Source organism: Danio rerio, chromosome 22, assembly GCF_052040795.2.
Source record: "Danio rerio strain M-AB ecotype USA chromosome 22, GRCz13ab, whole genome shotgun sequence".
NCBI classification, from domain to species: domain Eukaryota; kingdom Metazoa; phylum Chordata; class Actinopteri; order Cypriniformes; family Danionidae; genus Danio; species Danio rerio.
Genome location: NC_141042.1, coordinates 9,582,480 through 9,605,429, shown reverse-complemented (window position 1 = coordinate 9,605,429; position 22,950 = coordinate 9,582,480). Strand labels below are relative to the sequence as shown.

The 22,950-nt window shown below is 39.9% G+C and overlaps 2 protein-coding genes across 2 annotated transcripts in view; one reads left to right on the top strand and one right to left on the bottom strand.

The window, feature by feature from the left end:
• The window catches only part of LOC147838394 (uncharacterized), a 900,722-nt gene that overhangs the window by 147,126 nt on the left and 730,646 nt on the right, over window positions 1-22,950 (top strand). The gene's annotated exons all lie outside the window — the stretch shown is intronic.
• The window catches only part of LOC147838410 (NACHT, LRR and PYD domains-containing protein 12), a 126,598-nt gene that overhangs the window by 39,320 nt on the left and 64,328 nt on the right, over window positions 1-22,950 (bottom strand). Inside the window, exons 10-13 of the mRNA XM_087303329.1 lie at window positions 13,269-13,442; window positions 11,783-11,941; window positions 8,288-8,461; window positions 4,654-4,824 (exon numbers count right to left, since the gene is read on the bottom strand). Of these exons, the coding sequence (XP_087159455.1) occupies window positions 4,654-4,824; window positions 8,288-8,461; window positions 11,783-11,941; window positions 13,269-13,442 (678 nt within the window). The remainder of the gene's footprint in view (window positions 1-4,653; window positions 4,825-8,287; window positions 8,462-11,782; window positions 11,942-13,268; window positions 13,443-22,950) is intronic.

Here is a 22,950-nt window from a genome sequence, read left to right as displayed (position 1 = left end):
CTTATGCAGGTAGGCACGCGCAAATGGCGGATCTGCGTGAACAGATGCACAGAAGTCTGAATCTACATTTGCTGACTGACAGTTTCAGCTACTTATCGGAATTATACGAGATGTCAGCCTGACAATATTTAATTGGATGAACATTTTTCAATTTTATGCCTTACCCAGAATATAAAAATACATATAAAAAAATTTGGATCATTTACTTTAATCATTACTATTAGACTGTGAAGAGACTTTCAACCAGCCCAACAACAATGCTTCTGAAGACAATCACCTACTGCACCTTTAACTCTTCAGTATCAAGTTTTCCTACTGTGTAAAGTTGGCTTAGGCGGTATCCAAATTTTGGTACCGTCAAACCTCCTCCCTATTTTACCCTGTATCTGGTATTACCATGCATAATAAAAAAAAATTAATTATACCGTAAGGCTCAGACAGCGCCACCAAACTTGGCTAGTGCCTAAACCATTTAGAAACTGAATACTGTATATGTGACCTTAGGTTCGTGGTCACCTGCTTGTCTTGTTCGTATTAGAGATCTGCGCAGGACACACACACACACAGAGCCAGATAGCAGTGCTGACTATGTGTGTGTGAAGCTTTCCACCGTACATCCATTCCAGATCAAACAGTTTTATACTGGATTGAAGCAAAATAAATGTATACCTGTCCATTTAATCATCGTTCATGAAATCGTTTCAGGATTTCCCTTGTATAAATGCAATATCACATAAGAAGCAGCAATACTGTGATGACCTGCAGCCTCATGCCTATGGCCAAATTTGAAAAAAAAAAAAAGCCGCATAGCAGTCTAATTGAGTGATATTGCTTAAACTGGGTGTAAATGTCAGAACTCCTGGCTGATCGGCTGGTTCTATCTGTTCTGTTTGTATTAGCCTCATGTTCCTTTGTTTGTGCTCCTGATTGTTTCTCTGCACCTCTTGTTCTCATAATTTTAGTTGATTTGCTTCACCTGTCTTTGCTTACTTTCTCCTCATTAGCTCCCCTATTTATTCTCTTGGTTTCTGCTGTTCAGTGCCAGATTGTTGTTTGCTTCTGACCCTGCAACATCAGCTATAGGTAAACTTAATGTTTTTAGTTAACCTTTTTCTGTTTGACTCCAGGACTCTCTCCCTACCTTCCCAGCCTTTCTGTGTAGTCCCTGGCTTGCCTGAAGTTTTTGCTCTTGTGCTGCCTGAGTTTTTGATGTCCTGGACACTGGCGTGGTTCTGACAATTACACCTGCCTCTGTTTCTACTGGCCAGTCTATTTTGTTGTTCCTGGTTATTTCCAGTCATTCTCTTCCCCTCCATCAAAATCCATTTGTCGAACTGAGGTTTTTGTGCATTTTTTCCCTTGAGACAGAGACATTGCATTTAGAAGATTTTTTTTTTTCAATTTTGCATTCTGGCTAATGAACTGATCTGTCAGAATTTTTGCCTTCCACAATAAATCATTGTCTTCACCTGCATTTGGTTTTTTTTCTGTTTACTGGCCTTGACAGCAAATTGATGGCTTACTCCAGGGGTGTCAAACTGAATTCCTGGAGGGCCGAAGCCCTGCACAGTTTAGTTCCAACCCTGCTCCAACACACTTACCTGTAGGTTTCAAACAAGGCTGAAGGACTTAATTAGTTTGATCAGGTGTGTTTAATTAGGGTTGGAACTAAACTGTGCAGAGCTGCGGCCCTTTTGGAACTGAGTTTGACACCTGTGGCTTACTCGATAGCACTCCAGTGCACAATGTTTTTTTTTTTTTTTACAGTGCTGGCAGGTGAAAAAAAAGTCCACATTTTATATACAGTTAAAATCAGAATGTCTAAACATAATAGTTTTAATAACTTATCTCTAATAATTGATTTATTTTATCTTTGCCATGATGACAGTAAATAATGTTTTACTAGATATTTTTCAAGATGCTTCTATACGGCCTAAAGTGACATTTAAAGGCTTAACTAGGTTAATTAGGGTCACTAGGAAAGTTAGGGTAATTAGGCAAGTTATTGTATAATGATGGTTTGATCTGTAGACTAATGAAAAAATATATAGCTTAAAAGGACTAATAATTTTGTCCTTTAAATTAGTGTTTAAAAAAATTTAAACTGCTGTTATTCTATCCAAAACAAAACTAATAATACTTTCTCCAGAAGAAAAAAATATTATCTGACATACTGTGAAAATGTCCTTGCTCTGTTAAACATAATTTGGGAAATATAAAGGTTTGCTTGAGGATCTGACAAAAGTCTTGTCGTCAATCAAGCAACGCTGCTTTTATATGGCAAACTTTTTTGGGATCTACTTTGTAGGTAAGTATCAGCTAAGTGTAGTTTCATAAGATGTCATAAGCAGGTGCCACTTCCTGCTCAGGTTGGCTAACACAACGGGCACACAGAAGGACTTTACAAAACAAACAGATGATCAATGAGGACAACAAACAGGACAAAACAATTTATGTATGTGTGTGTATCAAGACCGGGGATGGAGTAATGCTGTGCGAAATGTTTTATGAGAGACTATCTATGGCAGGAGTGCTCAACCCTGTTCCTGGGGATCTATCCTTCCTACAGAGTTTAGCTTCAACCCATCAAGCACACATAAACCAATTAATTAGGAACTGGGCCGCGTTTCAGAAAGGAGGTTAAGCAATAACTGAGTATGTTAACCCTAAAATGAGAGAAACTCTGGGTTTTCCGTTACAGAATGGCAGGTTTGTTAAACTTGAGAAAGCAGGGTAAGTCAAACCTGTTTCTGAAAGAGAGGTAACTTTAATTCAGAGTCAGTTACTGTGGTAACTTACTCTGTGAACCTAACCTGGCCAGGAGCAGGTTTTATTCTCTAAACTCTGAGTTTCTGTCGGTTTTCTCCCCCCTTTTTTTTAAAGACGAAGTGGTATTTCTCGCCTTAGTCTTAGTCATTTATTGCCTATATTTCAAAGGAACGGCTTGTCCTTTTTTAGGAAAATTACATTTAGATTCAATACAAAGTTAAGTTTTACCTTTGATATTACTGCAAAAAAAATAATAATTAGCTTAAATTCACTGACTTTCGACAGGTACATATACGATAACTAGATTAATGGAATTACTACTCATTCTAAAAAAAATTTTTTGTTACTGCTTACATTCTAAATGTCAAATCACCCTCTATCAAAAGCAAAAGCAGGCTTGTCCCCCCTCCCGTCTCCCCCGATGGCCCGCACTCACATTACATTTGGGCCTGGGCACGCTTTCGTCATCGATGCTGCACTGTTCAGTAAGCACTCTCGCTCAGCACAGTGGGGATTTCTTCAGTTATATCGATTTGGTCGTTAGGGATGCGGTGACACGCAGTCAGATATTTCGCCCAACAGATCTGCCACTTTTGACGCTCATAAACAATCATAAAGTCCTCGTGCTGCAGGAATGAAAAGGTTTGCTGAAGGTGCGTAGCTGTCGTGCAGTAAGGGGTTTGCATATTTAATAAACTACGCCAGTTTGCGTTCACTAAACAGTAAGAATGATTAATAAATCCATATGAAACAGTCCCTTAAAATCACATCTCGCTTTCAGTTTCGGGCTTTGGCACGTTTTGCACTCACACACAAGCACACCTTTTTCAACCGGGCCAGGGCCGGCCAAGTGATTCTTGCCTGAGCCCGATTTAGCACACTCACACTTCTCAAACGATCCAGGAAAGGGGCCTGGGCATGGTACAGATAGCATAGGTAGAGTAGGCCCTCAAAGTGAGAACCTTAAATTAAACATTTCCACTGAACATTGAGTTAAGGTTATATGCATTCTTGTTTTGTCAAATTTGTTGTAGAAACTATTTAATTTAATGCAATTACATCTGAAATAACTTCAAAGTTACAGCCAATTCCCCACTTTTTCAACTTAAGTCTATAAAAGTCACACATAACATTACTTATTTGTTTTATTTATTTATTTTTTATTATACTTAAATATCTAAATACTTGAGTGACAGCAAGAAGGTCACTGGTTTGAGCCTAGGATAGATCACTAGGCAATTCTGTGTGGAGTTTGCATGTTCTTCCAGTGTTGGCGTGGTTTTCCTCCGGGTGCTCCGGTTTCCCCCACAAGTCTAAATATATGCACTATAGGGGAATTGGGTAAGCTAAATTGTCCATAGTGTATGTGTGTGGTATGTGTGTGATAAACGTTAGGCCCGATAGGGTCCTAGCCCGACATAATTTAGCCCGAGCCCGACAAATACATTTTGATTTACAGCTTTTTTAAAGCCTGAACCCATTTATAGCCCGACATTATTCAAATGTGCACATGCACTCTTTTGCCTTTTTTTATGAATTAGTCATTTATATGTGTTTTTTGTTTATAGGTGTCATTTATTCATGACAAACGTAGGCTATAGGCCACTTAGAAGTTAGAACAAGTCGCGCAATAGCCTAGTGGTTAGTGCGCTGACATACTGTACGGTGCAGCAGCATATCAGGGCGTCCCGAGTTTGAATCATGGATCATATGTATGTGTGCAAAGCTCCACATTGTCATTTAGTGTCTTTATTTTGTCTATTTTTTGAGGAAATTATCAACGGTGAGGATATCAAACGTTTTAATTTGTTGTAATTGACACTGAAATACTATCCACTTAAGTAAGATTATTATTAAAAGTTTAGTTAAATGTGCAATACTCACATGAGTGTGTTGATCTGACAGTGTTTATCCTGCAGTAGAGCAGAGAGTTGATTCACTCGTGTGTCTCCTAGTTCATGATTACTCAGATTCAGTTCTTTCAAGAGTAACGGGTTTTCACCCACAACTTCAGTCACAAACTGACAGCCTTTATCAGCAGTAGGACTAAAAAACCTGCACACAGATATAGTCAAACAGGAGTCAGATCCATATATTACATCAGCACATCTACTGACTGTCTACAATTTATTATCAGCACAACAAAAAAATCTAAACAATCATGATTAAATCACATGCTTTTTCTGTAATTAATCACATATATGCTAATTTACAAATAATTAAAAAGTAGTGTATTTCATTTTAAAGGGCCTTGGAATATAAAAAAAGAGCACTAAAAACAACTTTAAACAACTAAAATCTGCATGTGTGTGTTCAGAGTCGGTGAGCATTGAACTTTTAGATGACAATAATAATAATAATAATAATAAATGAAAAACTGTTAACTTAGACTTAGACTTAGACTTAGAAAACTTTATTGATCCCGCAGGAAATTGCTTATGTAATGACTGACATAGCACACAAAACACAGAAACACAAAACCACAAGACAAAATAAATAAATTAAATAAGTGAAATAAGTCACATAAATCCAACCAATCGATAAAAGGAAACAGCCACAATACATAAGTATACAAACTATTATATAAGATATTACACTTAAAAGAATCAGTGGTAACTAATACTATTAAGTCATATATCAAGTAATGAAAATAATATTAACCAAGACCAATAATATTACACATAAAACAATTACACATAAAATATTTCAATTAGTAAAGTGATTCAGCACTCATTTAAAAAACAATGATATTGCACTAAAAATATTTAAGACCCAGTAAAAAAAACGTACAAATATTGCACCTAGTAGATTATTGCACATCATAAAACATAATGCACAGACTTCCACACACTAAAACCCGTAATAAGTAATATATGGCACGAGCAGCAAGGTATTGCATAGATTACTGTAAGGGTAAGTGACTGAGGGAGACGTTATGAAGTCTGATAGCAGTGGGAAGGAAGGATCTTCTGTGGCGTTCAGTGGAACACTTTAAGCTGGTAAGTCTGTGACTAAAGGTACTTCTCAGCTCGTCAACCACATTATGAAGAGGATGATCTACATTGTGCATAATTGACCGAAGTCTGCACAATGTTCTCTTTTCGGCCACAGTTTCCATATTGTCCAATTCCTCACCCACCACAGAGCCAGCTTTCCTAATCAATTTGTTAAATCTCTTCATATCTGCCACTTTTACACTACCACCCCAGCACACCACAGCATAGAAAATGGCACTGGCCACTACAGACTCATAGAACATACGCAACATGGTGTTGCAGACTCTAAAAGATCGGAGTTTACGTAGGAAATACAGCCTACTTTGACCCTTCTTATATGTGACCAGAGAGTTCTTGGACCAGTCCAGCTTATTGTCAATATACACACCCAAATATTTATAGTCCTGAACAATCTCCACATCCACCCCTCTAATAGACAAGGGAGTAACTGGAGATCGTCGTGATCTTCGCAAGTCCACCACCAGTTCTTTGGTCTTTTGGATATTAAGCTGCAACTGATTCAGCTCACACCAGTCCACAAAACTGTCCACAGGCATCCTGTATTCCAAGTCGTCCCCCCGCTTAATACATCCGACTATTGCTGAATCATCTGAAAATTTTTGCAGGTGACAGCCCTCTGTGTTATATTGGAAGTCAGATGTATACAGTGTGAAGAGAAACGGTGACAAAACAGTTCCCTGCGGTGCTCCAGTGCTACACAGTACCGTATCGGACTTATTCCCCTGTAGCCGTACGTACTGTGGCCTATCAGTCAGATAGTCCATAATCCACGCAACTAAGGGAGCATGAACCTGCATAGCAGACTATTTGCTCCCTAGCCGGGCTGGCTGAATAGTGTTAAAGGCACTGGTAAAATCGAAGAATGTAATCCTCAGTGATGCACTCGGTTTGTCAAGATGGCTGTAGGCACGATGTAACAGGTAAATGATGGCATCTTCCACTCCAATCTTGGCCTGGTAAGCGAACTGAAGAGAATCTTGCGCTGACCTCACTAGGGGGCGGAGAGTGTCCAAGACCAGCCTCTCAAAGACCTTCATACTGTGTGAAGTAAGTGCTACTGGCCTGTAGTCTGATGGAACACTAGGTCGCGCCTTCTTGGGTACCGCACCCAGACATGATGTTTTCCACATCACAGGAACTTTCTTAATACTGATGCTCAAATTAAAGATCCTCAGCAGTACTCCACTTAACTGAGAAGCACACAGCTTAAGTTTAAGGCATTCTACATACTGTGAAAAGGTGGACAGTGTCCTGTTTAGTGAGACATGATTAAAATCGCCTGATATTAAGACGAACGCGTCCTGGTGCATTGTCTGGAGTCTAGCAGTACTAGTAACAGGTGATAAAATAATTGTTTGTGTAAAGTGCGCAGAATTAATTATATTAAAACATAAATATATAGCTTACCCCATTCAGTGTGATGTCTGAGCCTGTTACTGTGAGGGCAACATGCTAATCTGGTGTCAGATTTCTGACACGACTAACCTTAAATCATCTTCTACTGTCAATAAGTGTGAGAAATAACCTACTTGCTTTTGATGTACGTACATAAAGAAAATGCTGCTTTCCAAAGCCAAGTTTACAGAGCCCTGACGGTGTGTTTGAGTCGAACATTTAGTATGTTTACATGGGCAACAATACTTTAATATGATCAAACGCAATCAAACTATTACCATCATGTAGGACTTTTCGCCATATTTTCCGACAAGATCCACATACACGGCTGTAAAGGACCGCACACACACACACAAACAAACACATCATGAAATGCAGACATTTTTTTTTTTCCATTCGACGTGCGGTATCAATAAAAACAACTCTTCCACCAGTCCATCCTATTTTATGTGTCAAAAAGTCAAAGACCTCAGTTTGTCACGGGGGAATGAAATGTTCATGAGTGAATGTTAAACTGCCGAACTGCAGTTAAAGTCGAGAAATTGTATATGAAATACTCAAAATTACATGAGACTCTGCAGGAAACGTGAATAGCCTGGTGACACAACATTTAAAAAGCATTTTGAATTATATTATTGTCTTATTCAGATTAAGGCAAATAACTAATTACTGATTTCCATGTAAATGTATTCAGTATGTTGTTAAAGTAAGTGAAAGATTCAGATGGGCATCCTGCAGATTTGATTCAGAAGGGCACTTGTCAAACGGCTCACCGGTTTTACTTTCATTGATTCATCGTCATTCGTTTTAAAAAGCACCTGGTCCATTTAATTTGTATATATTTTACTGGTATGCATTAACTCTACAGGTGACTGATAGTTAGCTGTGGACATAACATTAATCATATTATTTCCTCTAGTGAGTGCATAAAAATCGTTACTTGATGTCTTTCGCCCCCTTTAAAAGTTGCTGGCGTCCCCTTGGTGGGCCGCCCCAGTTTGAAAACCCCTGCATTAAACCATTTATTGCATCACAAGATTTTGTACAACTAAAATATAATTGTTTTGATCTCCCACATCTAACTTTATTATTTCCTTCAGCCTCACCTCAGTGTCTTTAGTGTACAGTGTGGATCCTGTAGTAACTCAGTGAGCTTCTTCACTCCTGATTGTCCAGGATCATTTCCTCTGAGATCCAGCTCTATCAGGTGTGAAGGGTTTGATTTCAGAGCTGAAGCCAGAGCTTTATAACCTTCTTCACTGATACTGCAGTCTGAAAGACTAGAGGAAAAGAGTTACTATTATTAAGTTATAAGTTAAGAGCTGATGAGTAAAGCAGCAACGAGAACACAGCTAATAATAAATATGTCCCAACAAATATAGCTATTAATGAATTCACAGTCATGGGCCAGGTTTGATTTGTTTCCTTATTATTATTATTATTATTATTATTATTATTTTAGCTTTTCTCCCCTCCCACTTGTAGATCCTTCCTATTTTGCTGTGGCACTTGTTATCCTTGTAGCTGATTATTCAATTCAGTTCAATGAATGTTTATTTCTATAGTTCTTTTACAATGTAGATTGTGTCAAAGCAGCTTAACATAGAAGTTCTAGTAAAGTCCAGATTTCAGTGTTCAGTTTAGTTCAGTGTGGTGTAAATTTCACTGATGAAAGTTCAAGCACTAAAGAGCAAATCCAAATCCATCTCCAAAAGTCACGATCCAAGCAAGCCAGTGGTGAGGAAAAAACTTCACCAATTGGCAAAATGAAGGGGAAAAAAACCTCGAGAGAAACCAGGCTCTGTTGGGCACAACTGTTTTTCTGCTGGCCAAACATCCTGTGTGGAGATGCAGTCTAGGCTCCGAAGGCTCTGATTAGCAGCTCTATATTCCTCTGTGTTTTCTGTCTCTTTGCCAGATTATTACTTTGTATTACTTTATGTAGTGATTTTCTGTATAAATATTTGTGTCTAACCTGTGTTCTACTCTGCTCACAAAATATCAGCCATCAAAGGTCAGACATTTACTCCATTCTCCAGGTGAGTTGTCACCCATCACCTGTCCACTAGTTCAGCCACAAGCCTAATCTTCAGTGAGAGCTTTCCTCCAAAATCCTAGTCCCATTTGTCTGGTGCTGCAAACTGCCCAACAGCCTGCATACGTTAGGCTGCCTAAGGTGACTTAAAGCTCAATAAACTACCTTTGATTTTGCCCACACCCCTAGTGTTTGTTTGTCATTGATATTTACAGCCATTATTAAATACTTTATCCCATGGTTTGTTCTAATTCTTGATTTTGAATGGCTGGAATATGTACAATAATATCATTTAATGCTCAGGTAGATACATTCATTTTTGATTCGTTCGAAATACAGATGTGGCTACTGAGAAAGCGCGAGTGAATGAGCGTGACCACAAACAATCCTGCAGTGTTAAAACAAACTCCAGACAAGGTCCGTCTCGAAGGCATCATTTTAATGTGGGCTCTGTGTTGAAAAATAAAAAAAGGGGCATTGAAAGCCCCGACCATATGTGAACACATATGTATCCGTTATCTCCAAAATAAAGAAAGAAACCAAGCTGCTTATGGCATCGACAAAGCTGTGAGTCGAGCGCTCTTTCATCAGGGGCCTCATGTATCAACGCTGCGTACGCACAAAAACTTTGTGTACGCCAGGTTTCATGCACAGAATGGCTCACGTTTGGATTTACTAATGATGAAATGAACGTGGGAATGTGCGCAACTTCACGCCAGCTTTATTTATTTTATTTATTTATACAGGGACAATGTACAACATGACATGTTGTGCCAGAATTAGCTATAAAGCTAATTTACATCTGTAGTTCATGGCTGGCGAACGCACATTTTTTGTGCGTGTGTTTTATTTCCATTGGCGACTCCTAGAGGCAGTTGTGTTAAATTGCACTCTACAATGTGTCTGAGCAGTGTAATGGCAGCTGTATGAGACGGGTTCATCTAGCAGGTATATAAGGTTTATAAGGAATTCAGCAGACGCTGGATTCGAACTGAGTTTATGCTAGATCGTGTCAAAACATGATGACATGCGTTTTACGAGCTGCGCCACTCAGATTGTTAAAGATACTACATCATTTTGCACCTATACATCTCACTATTTCTTTTTTTAATCCACACAGTTCAATGTTCAGAACCAACTGTGTTAACAGCATCAGCTAAACTCTCCCCACTCTGTTTTTCTCTGGTCTACCTCCGAAAGCAGCACCTCTAATTCACATTCTGTTCAAAGTTTCTCTTTTTGCTTGCTTTTGCCATTGCTTTTTTGTTTGGTTTTGCCAAAGTAGAGTCATTAGCATATTCATACAGAGGAGGAGGCAGGGAGGGGTTTTGTGCTCGTGCATGTTGCGCTTAGTTTCACTTTCATTCGGATGTACAAAGAATATGCAGGGGATTCGACGTACGCAGTGTTTCATACATCTGAATTTTTTTTTTGCGTACGCACATTTACAGCTTTGTGCGTACGCAATGTTTTAGTATGATTTCCACGAGAGTGTTTCATGCATAAAAACACCTTTTAAATGTGACAAAAAAATCTCGACAACTGAAAGTTACTGGCTGCTGTGTCTTTAACGTGGTGTAAAGATTATTATGTGTTATTGAAATATCAAGGAGGACAGAGCAAAGACATATCACTTATTAAATTAAAACTACTTTATTATTTTTTGCAACATCTTTTAATTCAAAAGGGAAACATAAAAGTGATCTAAAGCAAAAAAAAAAAAAAAACAAGCCTACAAGGAGTTTTATGGAATATTTTAAACTGACCAGGAGCTATGTTTTTTTCCCTTATATTTATTTATTTATTACTTAGTAAGCTACTGATGGTTTTCAGAAATGCACCCCTGGGCAGGTTGTTTGATTAGGGGGGCGTTCGCTTACATTTTCCCGACAATGGATAAGCAATGGAAAAGTGTTCCTTGCGCCACCTAGTGTATATTGCGTAAAGTATAAACATGTTTTGTTTTTTTTTTGTTTTTTTTTATTAAATGGAGGCCTTTGCTACTGCAGCACAGCATGTGACAAATTGCAGCAGTACGCATGAAGAAACATGCATTCTCAATGGCCATATAGGTAAATACACTTTCCTCAAACATTAGCAGTAACCATATTAACTCAGAGAGGATTGCCAGAGACTTCATTCATCAATGTAATCTTGAGGATATTGACACATATTTGACTAGGGAGCTTTTGTAGAACAACCAGCTCGCAAAAATGCTTAAAATATTTGGAAAGAGTTAGCTAACACATGTTATTATGAACTATTGGATATGCAGATGTCATTACATGCGCATACAGTGTCCCTCTCACACTCGCTTACTTTTTGTCTGCCTGTGACTGATCCAAAGTGTGGATAAAAAAATGTTTTATAACTTACAAAAATTTGGTTAAATATCATGCTGCAGAGAGCAAATCTAGTTTTATCCTGTCTAAAACTTGACAAATAACATTAATTTCATCTTATGTGGTTCTTTGCCTGTATTTACCTTAAATACATTAAGAATAACATTTATTCAGTTTAGTTGAAGCTCACATTTAAAAATTGTGTAAATTATCACACAATTTACCTTAGACACTTAATATTCTTCAGTCCAGCGCAGAGCAGCTTCACTCCTGAATCCAGCAGATTATTATTGCTCATTGTCAGCTCTTTCAAATTGTTTTCTGATCTAAGAACTGTAGCTAGAGCTGAACAGCTTCTGTCTGTTAAATTACAATCATTTAACCTACAAGAGAAAAAAAAATCAACCACAGAATTAGGTGACACAAATACAACACAATTTTATTGGTATGTCACAGCAGAACAACATCTGTCAGAGAACATAGCTTTAAAGGGCCATGACACCCCCCACTTTCGGTTAAAGTCTACTTCAGAATTTTTCAAAAGATGCATGATTAATGGGCGTGGAGCTCCGCGAGCATCGGGCAGGAGTGGGCGTGGCCAGCAGGGAAGAAGGGGAGCGAATAACTGTTGTCGACAGTTAGCTCACAAACTGAGACACAAACCGTGAGGAGACGCATGAGTTTATAGTTCACAAAGTTAAAATGCAAAGAAATAAACAGTAATTTAATGCCCTGCTACATTTGTTATTCGTAATTTTATATACACATAACCACAATTTATATTATTATAAAGATAAGTGTGTTCATGTAAACACTATAAATGAGGATTCTCCCTCGATCCCCGTGTGTAAATTACAGATCTTGAATGCAGACTCAGTGGAGCAGGTCTCCTGACCTGTCTATTTTAACCATTAGCCCTGCTGGTAATATAGAGGATTTAGGCAAACACAGCAGCACGGCGATGTGTCTGAATGTGAACGAACTCCTGATAAAAGTCAACGTCCGCCATTCTTCAATTCTCGCACTGCTCTCCCGACAAAAATGCTTGCAGCACACACACAGCTTTGCTGTATGATCGGCCCTGACAGGATCGCAGAGAAAAAACATGCAACAAACCCCGTAGATCATGGAAACAAACACATACGAGCCTTCATGAACGGCTACTGCGTGCCGTTGGTCTGTGTCTCACAGCTTGCTTGAAACTGGCAGGTCTGCCTTCGGAAAGCACATGCTCTCATGAATAATTAAGCAGCCGGCTCTTCTCATAGGATAAGAAAACTCTGCTATAAATAATAATGAGAAACCAACGCGTCATCATTGCACTTGCAGTTTTGCGCTACGTCGCCGATTTTGATCCCTCCCCAAAAATCATTTTAAACCCGAAAGCTGAAATTAGCTGATAAAAGCTCAAAATTATCCAGTTTTCCCCACAATTAAAGCTAAAATCTGTTAATATATATAAAAAAAGTTCTCCAGGGTGTCCTGAACCTTTAAATTACATCAACAGAAAAAGGGAGAACAAGAGAACAGAATATAAGACAGCCGAAAGTCACTTTAACAGAGGAAAAGAGGAAATTCATCAAATCATAAAATCACCACATAAATACAATGTGAACTCAGAGTCATCATAAGATATTGAGAATAATGTCTTGATTTAAATTGTTGAAGTGATTTAAATGACTGTGATTATTATATGACAAAGATTCTCACCTCAGTGTCTCCAGTTTACAGTGTGAATCCTTCAGTACGTCACATAAGAGACTCACTCCTGTGTTTTTTATTTGATTCCCACTAAGGTTCAGTTCTCTCAGGTGTGATGGGTTTGATTTCAGAGCTGAAGTCAGGATCTCACACTGTTCCTCTGTAATACTGCAATGACTCAGACTGAAGAGAAAAGACTATTACTGAGGTCTGTAATTATAATAGAGTTCAACAAAGATGCACATGCATTAATCACAAAAAATAATAAGTGCAAAATTGCTCATTGCCAGGATATTGTTGTTGTCAAGTCTACAAGTCAAGTCTGGCCTCCAAAAGGAATAGGCTCTATGCATGCATTACTTTCAGGCTTGTCTAAGGCCGTACTCACACTAGTTACAGTTGCCTCGAACTGGGCCAAAGCACGCTTGTCTCCCCTCCCGTCTCCCCCGGCCCGCACTCACACCACAATCAGGCCTAGGCATGCTTACGTCATCGCTGCTGTGCTGTTCAGTGAGAAGCACTCTCTCACTCAGCAGCACAGTGGAGATCTAGTTATATCGTTTCAGTCGTTTAATATGCAGTGACATGCAGTCAAATATTTTGCCAAACAGTCCTTAGGGATGCGGTGACACGCAGTCAGATATTTCGCCCAACAGATCCGCCACTTTTGGCGCTCATAAACAATCATAAAGCTCTCGTGCTGCAGGAATGAGGAGGTCTGCTGAAGGTGCAGCTGTCGTGCAGTGAGAGGTTTGCGTATTTAATAAACTATGGCAGTTTGCGTTCATTGAACAGTAAGATTGATTAGTAAATCCATAAAAAAGAGTCCCTTTAAAGTCACGTCAAGCTTTCAGTTTCAGGCTTGGCGCATTTTGCAATCACACTACAAACGTACCGCTCCAAAGCCCAAGTGAACCGCACTCAGGCCCACCTCTTCCTACCGGGCCAGGGGCGGCCAAATGAACCGTGCCTGAGCCCGATTCAGCGCACTCACACTTCTCAAACGATCCGGGAAACGGGCCTGGGCACGGCTCAGAAAGCATAGTGTGAGTAGGCCCTAAGGCTGCGCTCCAGCTTCCGGTAGGCTGATTTTAAGCGGAGATATACAGTATTATGGCAGAGTCGTCAAAATTTCCTCGCTGTTTGCAGGAATTACGCTCAACGATGTGCAAATGATTGTCAAATGTGCACTACAACACCACAGAGCAAACTTGAGAAAAGTTTCAAGTTTTATGCATCTTCGTACCTGTGCAATTATGAAGGTAAGTTCAGCTAGCCTGTAAGCTAATGTTAATACTGTTCTTACGATCTGTCTTTCTGCAGCTTTATCACGTTAACAAAAAATATCATATATGTACATAATTCTCTCCCAAAGTGACAGGTAAAACGGCAAAAAAGAGATCTCAGTGAGATCTCATCGTTTCCGATCTATGAAGAAATCAGAGGTTCCACACAAGCTGAGAGTAGGATAGCATAAATATGAAGTTTTGTTGAACCTTCGGTTTCATTCATACTTTTACTGTTCTAAAGTGACCGCCACTGTTCAGCTTGGATAATCACAGAAACCCAGATGTTATCTTAGCTTGTCAGCATGATTCCCGAGCAAAATAAATTAGGAAAAAAATAATACAATGTAGTTCCATCCATGACAGACAAATATTACTGTGTTATTGCTGAGAATTCTTGCATCAACAATGTCTATTGCAACATTTATGTTTTTACGTTAATGAACAAATGCTTATTCATTGTGCTTGTTAACTCACAATGCAAAAGCTAATGTTAACAAGCATGATTTTGGATTTAAATTCATTAGTAAATTAGTTTAACTATGATTAAGTGCTGTACAAGTATTTATTATAAGTTCATGTGAGCAAATACATTAAAGGGCCCCCATGGTAAAAAAATCTACTTTTCAAGCTGTTTGGACAGACATGTGTACGTATAGTGTATAGACTGTGAAATTGGGGTTATATAAACACACCCAGTCCACACCCTTTGTCTTTTCATCAAACAGTTATTTATATTGGTCATTTAAAGGTCATAAATTAACTGAACTTAACTTGTACTGTTGTGTGTGGGATGCCGTGCATACTAATTAGCATTTTTGCAGAAGTAGATAAATGCTGGTCTAAAATTAAATTGTCAGCAGAAAGGTGTTAAAACTAAACACAGGATATTTGCAGTTGAGAAAAGTCTTATACTTTTATTGTAGACTGTATTCTAGAAAATAAGGACTTATGTCTGCGGTGCAGAAAATGGAGGACTGGAGAATGATAGACAAGTGGCAAATTCCACTAATCTCCACCTGTTAATATCAGCTGCTTATATAAGTTGAAGTCAGGAAATGAAAGTTGTTGCGCACCTCCTTAATGTAACTTTTGCATTGCATTGAGGATAACAGAATTCTGTTAATTGAATTATTCATTTGTATCCAATAAAATGTTATGATTTTTGACATTGAAAAAAAAATCCTCTACTGACCTTTTTTACTGAACACACATGGAATTGATTCAATATTCCAACATTATTATCCACTTTATTTTTCAATACTGACATATTCAGTTTTCTGTGTGAGACTGACAGTTCTTTAACATGTTCTGTAAATGCTAAAACTTTTGGCACTATAATCCATTGTGTGCATACCTGTATGTGTTCTTAAAAAGTCTTATGGGGTTGAAACAACATGGGTGTAAGTAATGTTATTGTTTCTGCTCATCCGAATAAAACATTTAATTTCAAAATATATACAGTGAATAGCATTTAATATTATGTTCAGTGAATAAAATAAAGGTCTTGCTTCTGAATAAAAAAAAATTGCAATCATAAAGTAGTTTAAGAAATGTTTATGTAAATTATGTTAAGTTCTTCCTGATGGTCATGTGACCTTCACGCGTTTTAAATGGAAATTATTTAAACATTACAGCCTTCATACAACGATTTATTGTTTCCCCCCTCTTCAAAATATATACTTTGCATAAAAACATTATAAATATACTCTGCACAATATAAATAAAACAAATTTTAATACGTATTTCATCAAACAAACACCCTTAATGTGTTTATTCCTTTATTAAGATGTTGATGTTAATGTTTACTTACACCGTTTCATTTAGGGAAACTCCTGAGGTAAATAAATGATGTCTCTGAACTTTAATAATAAATCTAAATTAAATTGCTGCGCTTCCCACCTCCAGTCGCAATGACTTCTGGGACTTCCAGAGCGAGCTCGCTGCTGAAGTCTGCATCAGTGCGTCCTCGATATCAAGAACACATCCGGGAAGTTTCAGGCGTCCTCCGTACTTGCGGTCTTGAGTATTGGAACTGAACTTAGGCAGCTGATGATGACGTTGCACGAGAACACGAGGACGCAAGACCGCTGAAGAACGCATATTGAGAAACAGCCATTAGGTGCGTTCGACATGAAGCTCAGCTGCAGCCGGTGATCAACGAGATTAGCCGAGCGCAGGCGGGGCGGAGTTGATAACAGAGCCGTCAAGACGGACAGCTGGACACTTCGGGACTCAAAGTTGCTGCAGTCATGATGACCGATTACATGGCGTCATCATATTTAGGGACCGAGCACCGAAACGGTGCGTAGGCCCTATTGGAATTGCTCCGTTTATTATTATTATTATTATTATTAGGGACCGAGCACCGAAACGGTGCGTAGGCCCTATTGGAATTGCTCCGTTTATTATTATTATTATTATTATTATTCTTCTCTCCAATGAATCGCGATTTAGAGGGGCTAAACATGCCCGAAAACTCACGCAACTTTGCACACGCCTCAGAAGTGGCGAAAATTTACGTTTATTATGGGTCTCGGAAGTGGGTTTGGCAAAATGACTCGACAGCGCCACCTAGAAAAATTAAACGGATGAGCCCCCGATCTACGAATCACGCACATGCACGAAAATTGGCACACACCTCAAACATGCCAAAACATACAAAAAAGTCTCTTGGAGCCATATCTCAAACCCAACAGGAAGTCGGATATTTTTGACTTCCTGCGGCGAAAAAGTGGCGTTTTTGCAATTTCCAGGCGTTGTACTTTAACGAACTCCTGCTAGGGATTTTATCCGATCAACACCAAAATTGGCATTTGTCATCTAAAGGCCTTGGCGATGTTAAATTGCGAAGCTTTAGAGTTTTCATCGATGGGCGTGTCCGTGGCGGCCTCGCAAAGTTTGACGATTCGCCACAAAACAGGAAGTCGTTATAACTCAGGCATGCATCATCCGATCTGCCTCAAAATTCACACGTTTAATAAGAGTCCTGACCTGAACACGTTCACATGCCAATATCCAGATACAGTTACAGCGCCACCTGCTGGCCACAGGAAATGACATGTTTTTACAGAGTAACAAACTCCTACCACAAATTTTATCGCATCAGCACCAAAATTGGGTAGTGTTATCTAAAAGCTCTAGCGATGATATATTGTGAAGATTTAGAGTTTTCGGAGAGGGGCGTGTCCGTGGCGGCATGACAAACCTCAACACTTCGCCATTGACCAGGAAGGCTTTATAACTCAACCACACAATGTCCGATCTGCCTGAAACTTCACATGGTTGATAAAAGTCCTCTCCTGAAAACATCCACATAACAATATTGAAGTGGGCGTGGCAAATAGACTCGACAGCGCCACCTAGAAAAATTAAACGAACGAGCCCCCGATATATGAATCACGCACATGCACGAAAATCGGCACACACCTCAAACAAGCCAAAACATACGAAAAAGTCTCTTGGAGCCATATCTCAAACCCAACAGGAAGTCTGATATTTTTAACTTCCTGCGGTGAAAAAGTGGCGCTTTTGCCATTTCCAGGCGTTGTATTTTAACGAACTCCTCCTAGGGATTTTATCCGATCGACACCAAAATTGGGTTTTGTCATCTAAACGCCTTGGCGATGTTAAATTGCGAAGCTTTTGAGTTTTCGTCGATGGGCGTGTCCCTGGCGGCCTCGTAAACTTTGACGATTCGCCACAAAACAGGAAGTCACTATAACTCAGGCATGCATTATCAGATCTGCCTCAAAATTCACACGTTTAATAACAGTCCTGACCTGAACACGTTTACATGCCGATATCCAGATACAGTTATAGCGCCACCTGCTGGCCACAGGAAATGACATGTTTTACACTGTGACAAACTCTTTCAACAAATTTTATCGTATGAGAACCAAATTTGGGTGGTGTCCTCTGAAAGCTCTAGCGATGATATATTGTGAAGATCTAGAGTTTTTGCAGAGGGGCGTGTCCGTGGCGGCATGACAAACCTCAACGATTCGCCATGGAACAGGAAGTCCTTATAACTCAACCACACAATGTCGGATCAGCCTGAAACTTCACATGGTTGATCAAATTCCTCTCCGTAACACATCTACATGCCAATGTTGAGTCACAGTCATAGCGCCACCAGCTGGCAGAAGGTAGTTTGGCTTATAAGTCGGCCACACAATGTCTAGTCTGCCTGAAACTTTACATGGTTGATTAAATTCCTCTCCTGAAGACATCTACATTGCAATATTGAGTCACAGTCATAGCGCCACCTGCTGACAACAATAAGTTTGGCTTATAACTCAGCCACACAATGTCTGGCCATCCTGAAAATTCACATGGTTGATTAAACTCATCTTCTGAAGACATCTACATGCCAATATCAAGTCACAGTCATAGCGCCACCTGCTGGCAACAGGAAACTAATTATAACTCAGCCACACAATATCCGATCTGCCTGAAACTTCATATGATTGATTAAATTACTCTTCTGAAGACATCTACATGACAATATTTAGTCACAGTCATAGCGCCACCTGCTGACAGGAGGAAGTTTGGCATAAATCTGTGATTTTCTCAGGTTCTTTATATATATCGGCTTAAAATAATGTTGTTCGCTGCTCTCTGTCATCCTGGGGCCACCGAGCGGCGGAGAGCCCGGGTGCGAGGTCCCTATCATCGCTGCTTGCAGCTTTAATTATTATTATTATTATTCTTCTCTCCAATGAATCGCGATTTAGAGGGGCTAAACATGCCCGAAAACTCACGCAACTTTGCACACGCCTCAGAAGTGGCGAAAATTTACGTTTATTATGGGTCTCGGAAGTGGGTGTGGCAAAATGACTCGACAGCGCCACCTAGAAAAATTAAACAGACGAGCCCCCGATCCACGAATCACACACACGCACGAAAATTGGCACACACCTCAAACACACCAAAACATACGAAAAAGTCTCTTGGAGCCATATCTCAAACCCAACAGGAAGTCGGATATTTTTCACTTCCTGCAGCGAAAAAGTGCCATTTTTGCCATTTCCAGGCGTCGTATTTAAACGAACTCCTCCTAGGGATTTTATCCGATCGACACCAAAATTGGGTTTTGTCATCTAAAGGCCTTGGCGATGTTAAATTGCGAAGCTTTAGAGTTTTCGTCGATGGGCGTGTCCGTGGCGGCCTCGCAAACTTTGACGATTCGCCACAAAACAGGAAGTCATTATAACTCAGGCATGCATTATCCGATCTGCTTCAAATTTCACACGTTTGATAAGCGTCCTGACCTGAACACGTTTACATGCCCATATCCAGATATAGCTATAGCGCCACCTGCTGGCCACAGGAAATGACATGTTTTACATCGTGACAAACTCCTCCCACAAATTTTTTCGTATCAGCACCAAATTTGAGTGGTGTCATCTGAAAGCTCTATCGGTGATATATTGTGAAGATCTAAAGTTTTTGCAGAGGGGCGTGTCCGTGGCGGCATGACAAACCTCAACGCTTCGCCATGGAACAGGAAGTCCTCATAACTCAACCACACAAAGTCCGATCAGCCTGAAACTTCATATGGTTGATAAAAGTCCTCTCTTAAACATATCCTCATAACAATAATGAAGTGGGCGTGGCAAAATGGCTCGACAGCGCCACCTATAAAAATTAAACGGACGAGCCCCTGATCTACGAATCACGCACATGCACGAAAATTGGCACACACCTCAAACATGCCAAAACATACGAAAAAGTCTCTTGGAGCCATAACTCAAACCCAACAGGAAGTTGGATATTTTTAACTTCCTGCGTCAAATAAGTGGCATTTTTGCCATTTCCAGGCTTTGTATCTTAACGAACTCCTCCTAGGGATTTTATCCTATCGACACCAAAATTGGGTTTTGTCATCTAAAGGCCTTGGCGATGTTAAATTGCGAAGCTTTAGAGGTTTTGTCGACGGGCGTGTCCGTGGCGGCCTCGCAAACTTTGACGATTCGCCACAAAACAGGAAGTCGTCATAACTCAGGCATGCATTATCCGATCTGCCTCAAAATTCACACATTTAATAACAGTCCTGACCTGAGTACGTTTACATGCCAATATCCAGATACAGTTATAGCGCCACCTGCTGGCCACAGGAAATGTCATGATTTACAGAGTAATAAACTCCTCCCACAAATTTTTTCGTATCAGCACCAAATTTGGTTGGTTGTTATCTGAAAGCTCTATCGTTGATATATTGTGAAGATCTAGAGTTTTTGCAGAGGGTCGTGTTTGTGGTGGCATGACAAACCTCAACGCTTCGCCATGGAACAGGAAGTCCTTATAACTTAACCACACAATGTCCGATCAGCCTGAAACTTCACATGGTTGATTAAATTCCTCTCCTGAAGAAATCTACATTGCAATATTAAGTCACAGTCACAGCGCCACCTACTGACAGAAGGAAGTTTGGCATAAATCTGTGATTTTCTCAGGTTTTTTATATATACCGGCTTAAGATATTATTGTTTACTGTTTTCTGTCATCCTGAGGCAACCGGGCGGCGGTGAGCCTGGGTGCGAGGTCCCTATCATCGCTGCTTGCAGCTTTAATTATTATTATTATTATTCTCCTCCGGAATGAATCGCGGTTTTGAGGGGCTAAACATGCCCGAAAACTCACGCAACTTTGCACACGCCTCAGAAGTGGCGAAAATTTACGTTTATTATGGGCTTCAGAAGTGGGCGTGGCAAAATGACTCGACAGCGCCACCTAGAAAAATTAAACGGACGAGCCCCCGATCCACGAATCACGCACATGCACGAAAATTGGCACACACCTCAAACATGCCAAAACATACGAAAAAGTCTCTTGGAGCCATATCTCAAACCCAACAGGAAGTCGGATATTTTTAACTTCCTGCGGCGAAAAAGTGGCGATTTTGCCATTTCCAGGCGTTGTATCTTAACGAACTCCTCCTAGGGATTTTATCCGATCGACACCAAAATTGGGTTTTGTCATCTAAAGGCCTTGGCGATGTTAAATTGCGAAGCTTTAGAGTTTTCATCGATGGGCGTGTCCGTGGCGGCCTCGCAAACTTTGACGATTCGCCACAAAAGAGGAAGTCGTTATAACTCAGGCATGCATTATCCGATCTGCCTCAAAATTCACACGCTTGATAAGCGTCCTGACCTGAACACGTTTACATGCCGATATCCAGATACAGTTACAGCGCCACCTGCTGGCCACAGGAAATGACATGATTTACGGAGTTATAAACTCCTCCCACAAATTTTATCGTATCAACACCAAAATTGAGTGGTGTTATCTGAAAGCTCTAGCAATGATATATTGTGAAGATCTAGAGTTTTCGCAGAGGGGCGTGTCCGTGGCGGTATGACAAACCTCAACGCTTCGCCATGGAACAGGAAGTCCTTATAACTCAACCACACAATGTCCGATCTGCCTGAAACTTCACATGGTTGATAAACGTCATCTCTTGAACACATCCACATAACAATATTGAAGTGGGCGTGGCAAAATGACTCGACAGCGCCACCTAGAAAAATTAAATGGACGAGCCCCCGATCTACGAATCATGCACATGCACAAAAATTGGCACACACCTCAAACATGGCAAAACATATGAAAAAGTTTTCTGGAGCCATATCTCAAACCCAACAGGAAGTCGGATATTTTTAACTTCCTGTGGCGAAAAAGTGGCGCTTTTGCCATTTTCAGGCGTTGTATTTTAACGAACTCCTCCTAGGGATTTTATCTGATAAACACCAAAATTGGGTTTTGTCATCTTAAAGCCTCGGTGATGTTAAATTGCGAAGCTTTAGAGTTTTCATCGATGGGCGTGTCCGTGGCGGCCTCGCAAACTTTGATGATTCGCCACAAAACAGGAAGTCTTTATAACTCAGGAATGCATTATTCAATCTGCCTCAAAATTCACACATTTAATAACAGTCCTGACCTGATCAGGTTTACGTGCCGATATCCAGTTACAGTTATAGCGCCACCTGCTGGCCACAAGAAATGACATGTTTTACACTGTAACAAACTCCTTCTACAAACTTTATCATATCAGCACCAAATTTGAGGGGTGTCATTTCAAAGCTCTAGCGATGATATATTGTGAAGATCTAGAGTTTTCAGAGAGGGGCGTGTCCGTGGCGGCATGACAAACCTCAACGCTTCACCATGGAACAGGAAGTCCTTATAACTCTACCACACAATGTCCGATCTGCCTGAAACTTCACATGATTGATAAAAGTCCTCTCTTGAACACATCTACATAACAATATTGAGTCAGTAATAGCGCCATCTGCTGGCAGAAGGTAGTTTGGCTTGTAACTCGGCCACACAATGTCCGCTCTGCCTGAAACTTCACAAGGTTGATGAAAGTCCTCCCCTGAGCACATCTACATAATAAATCT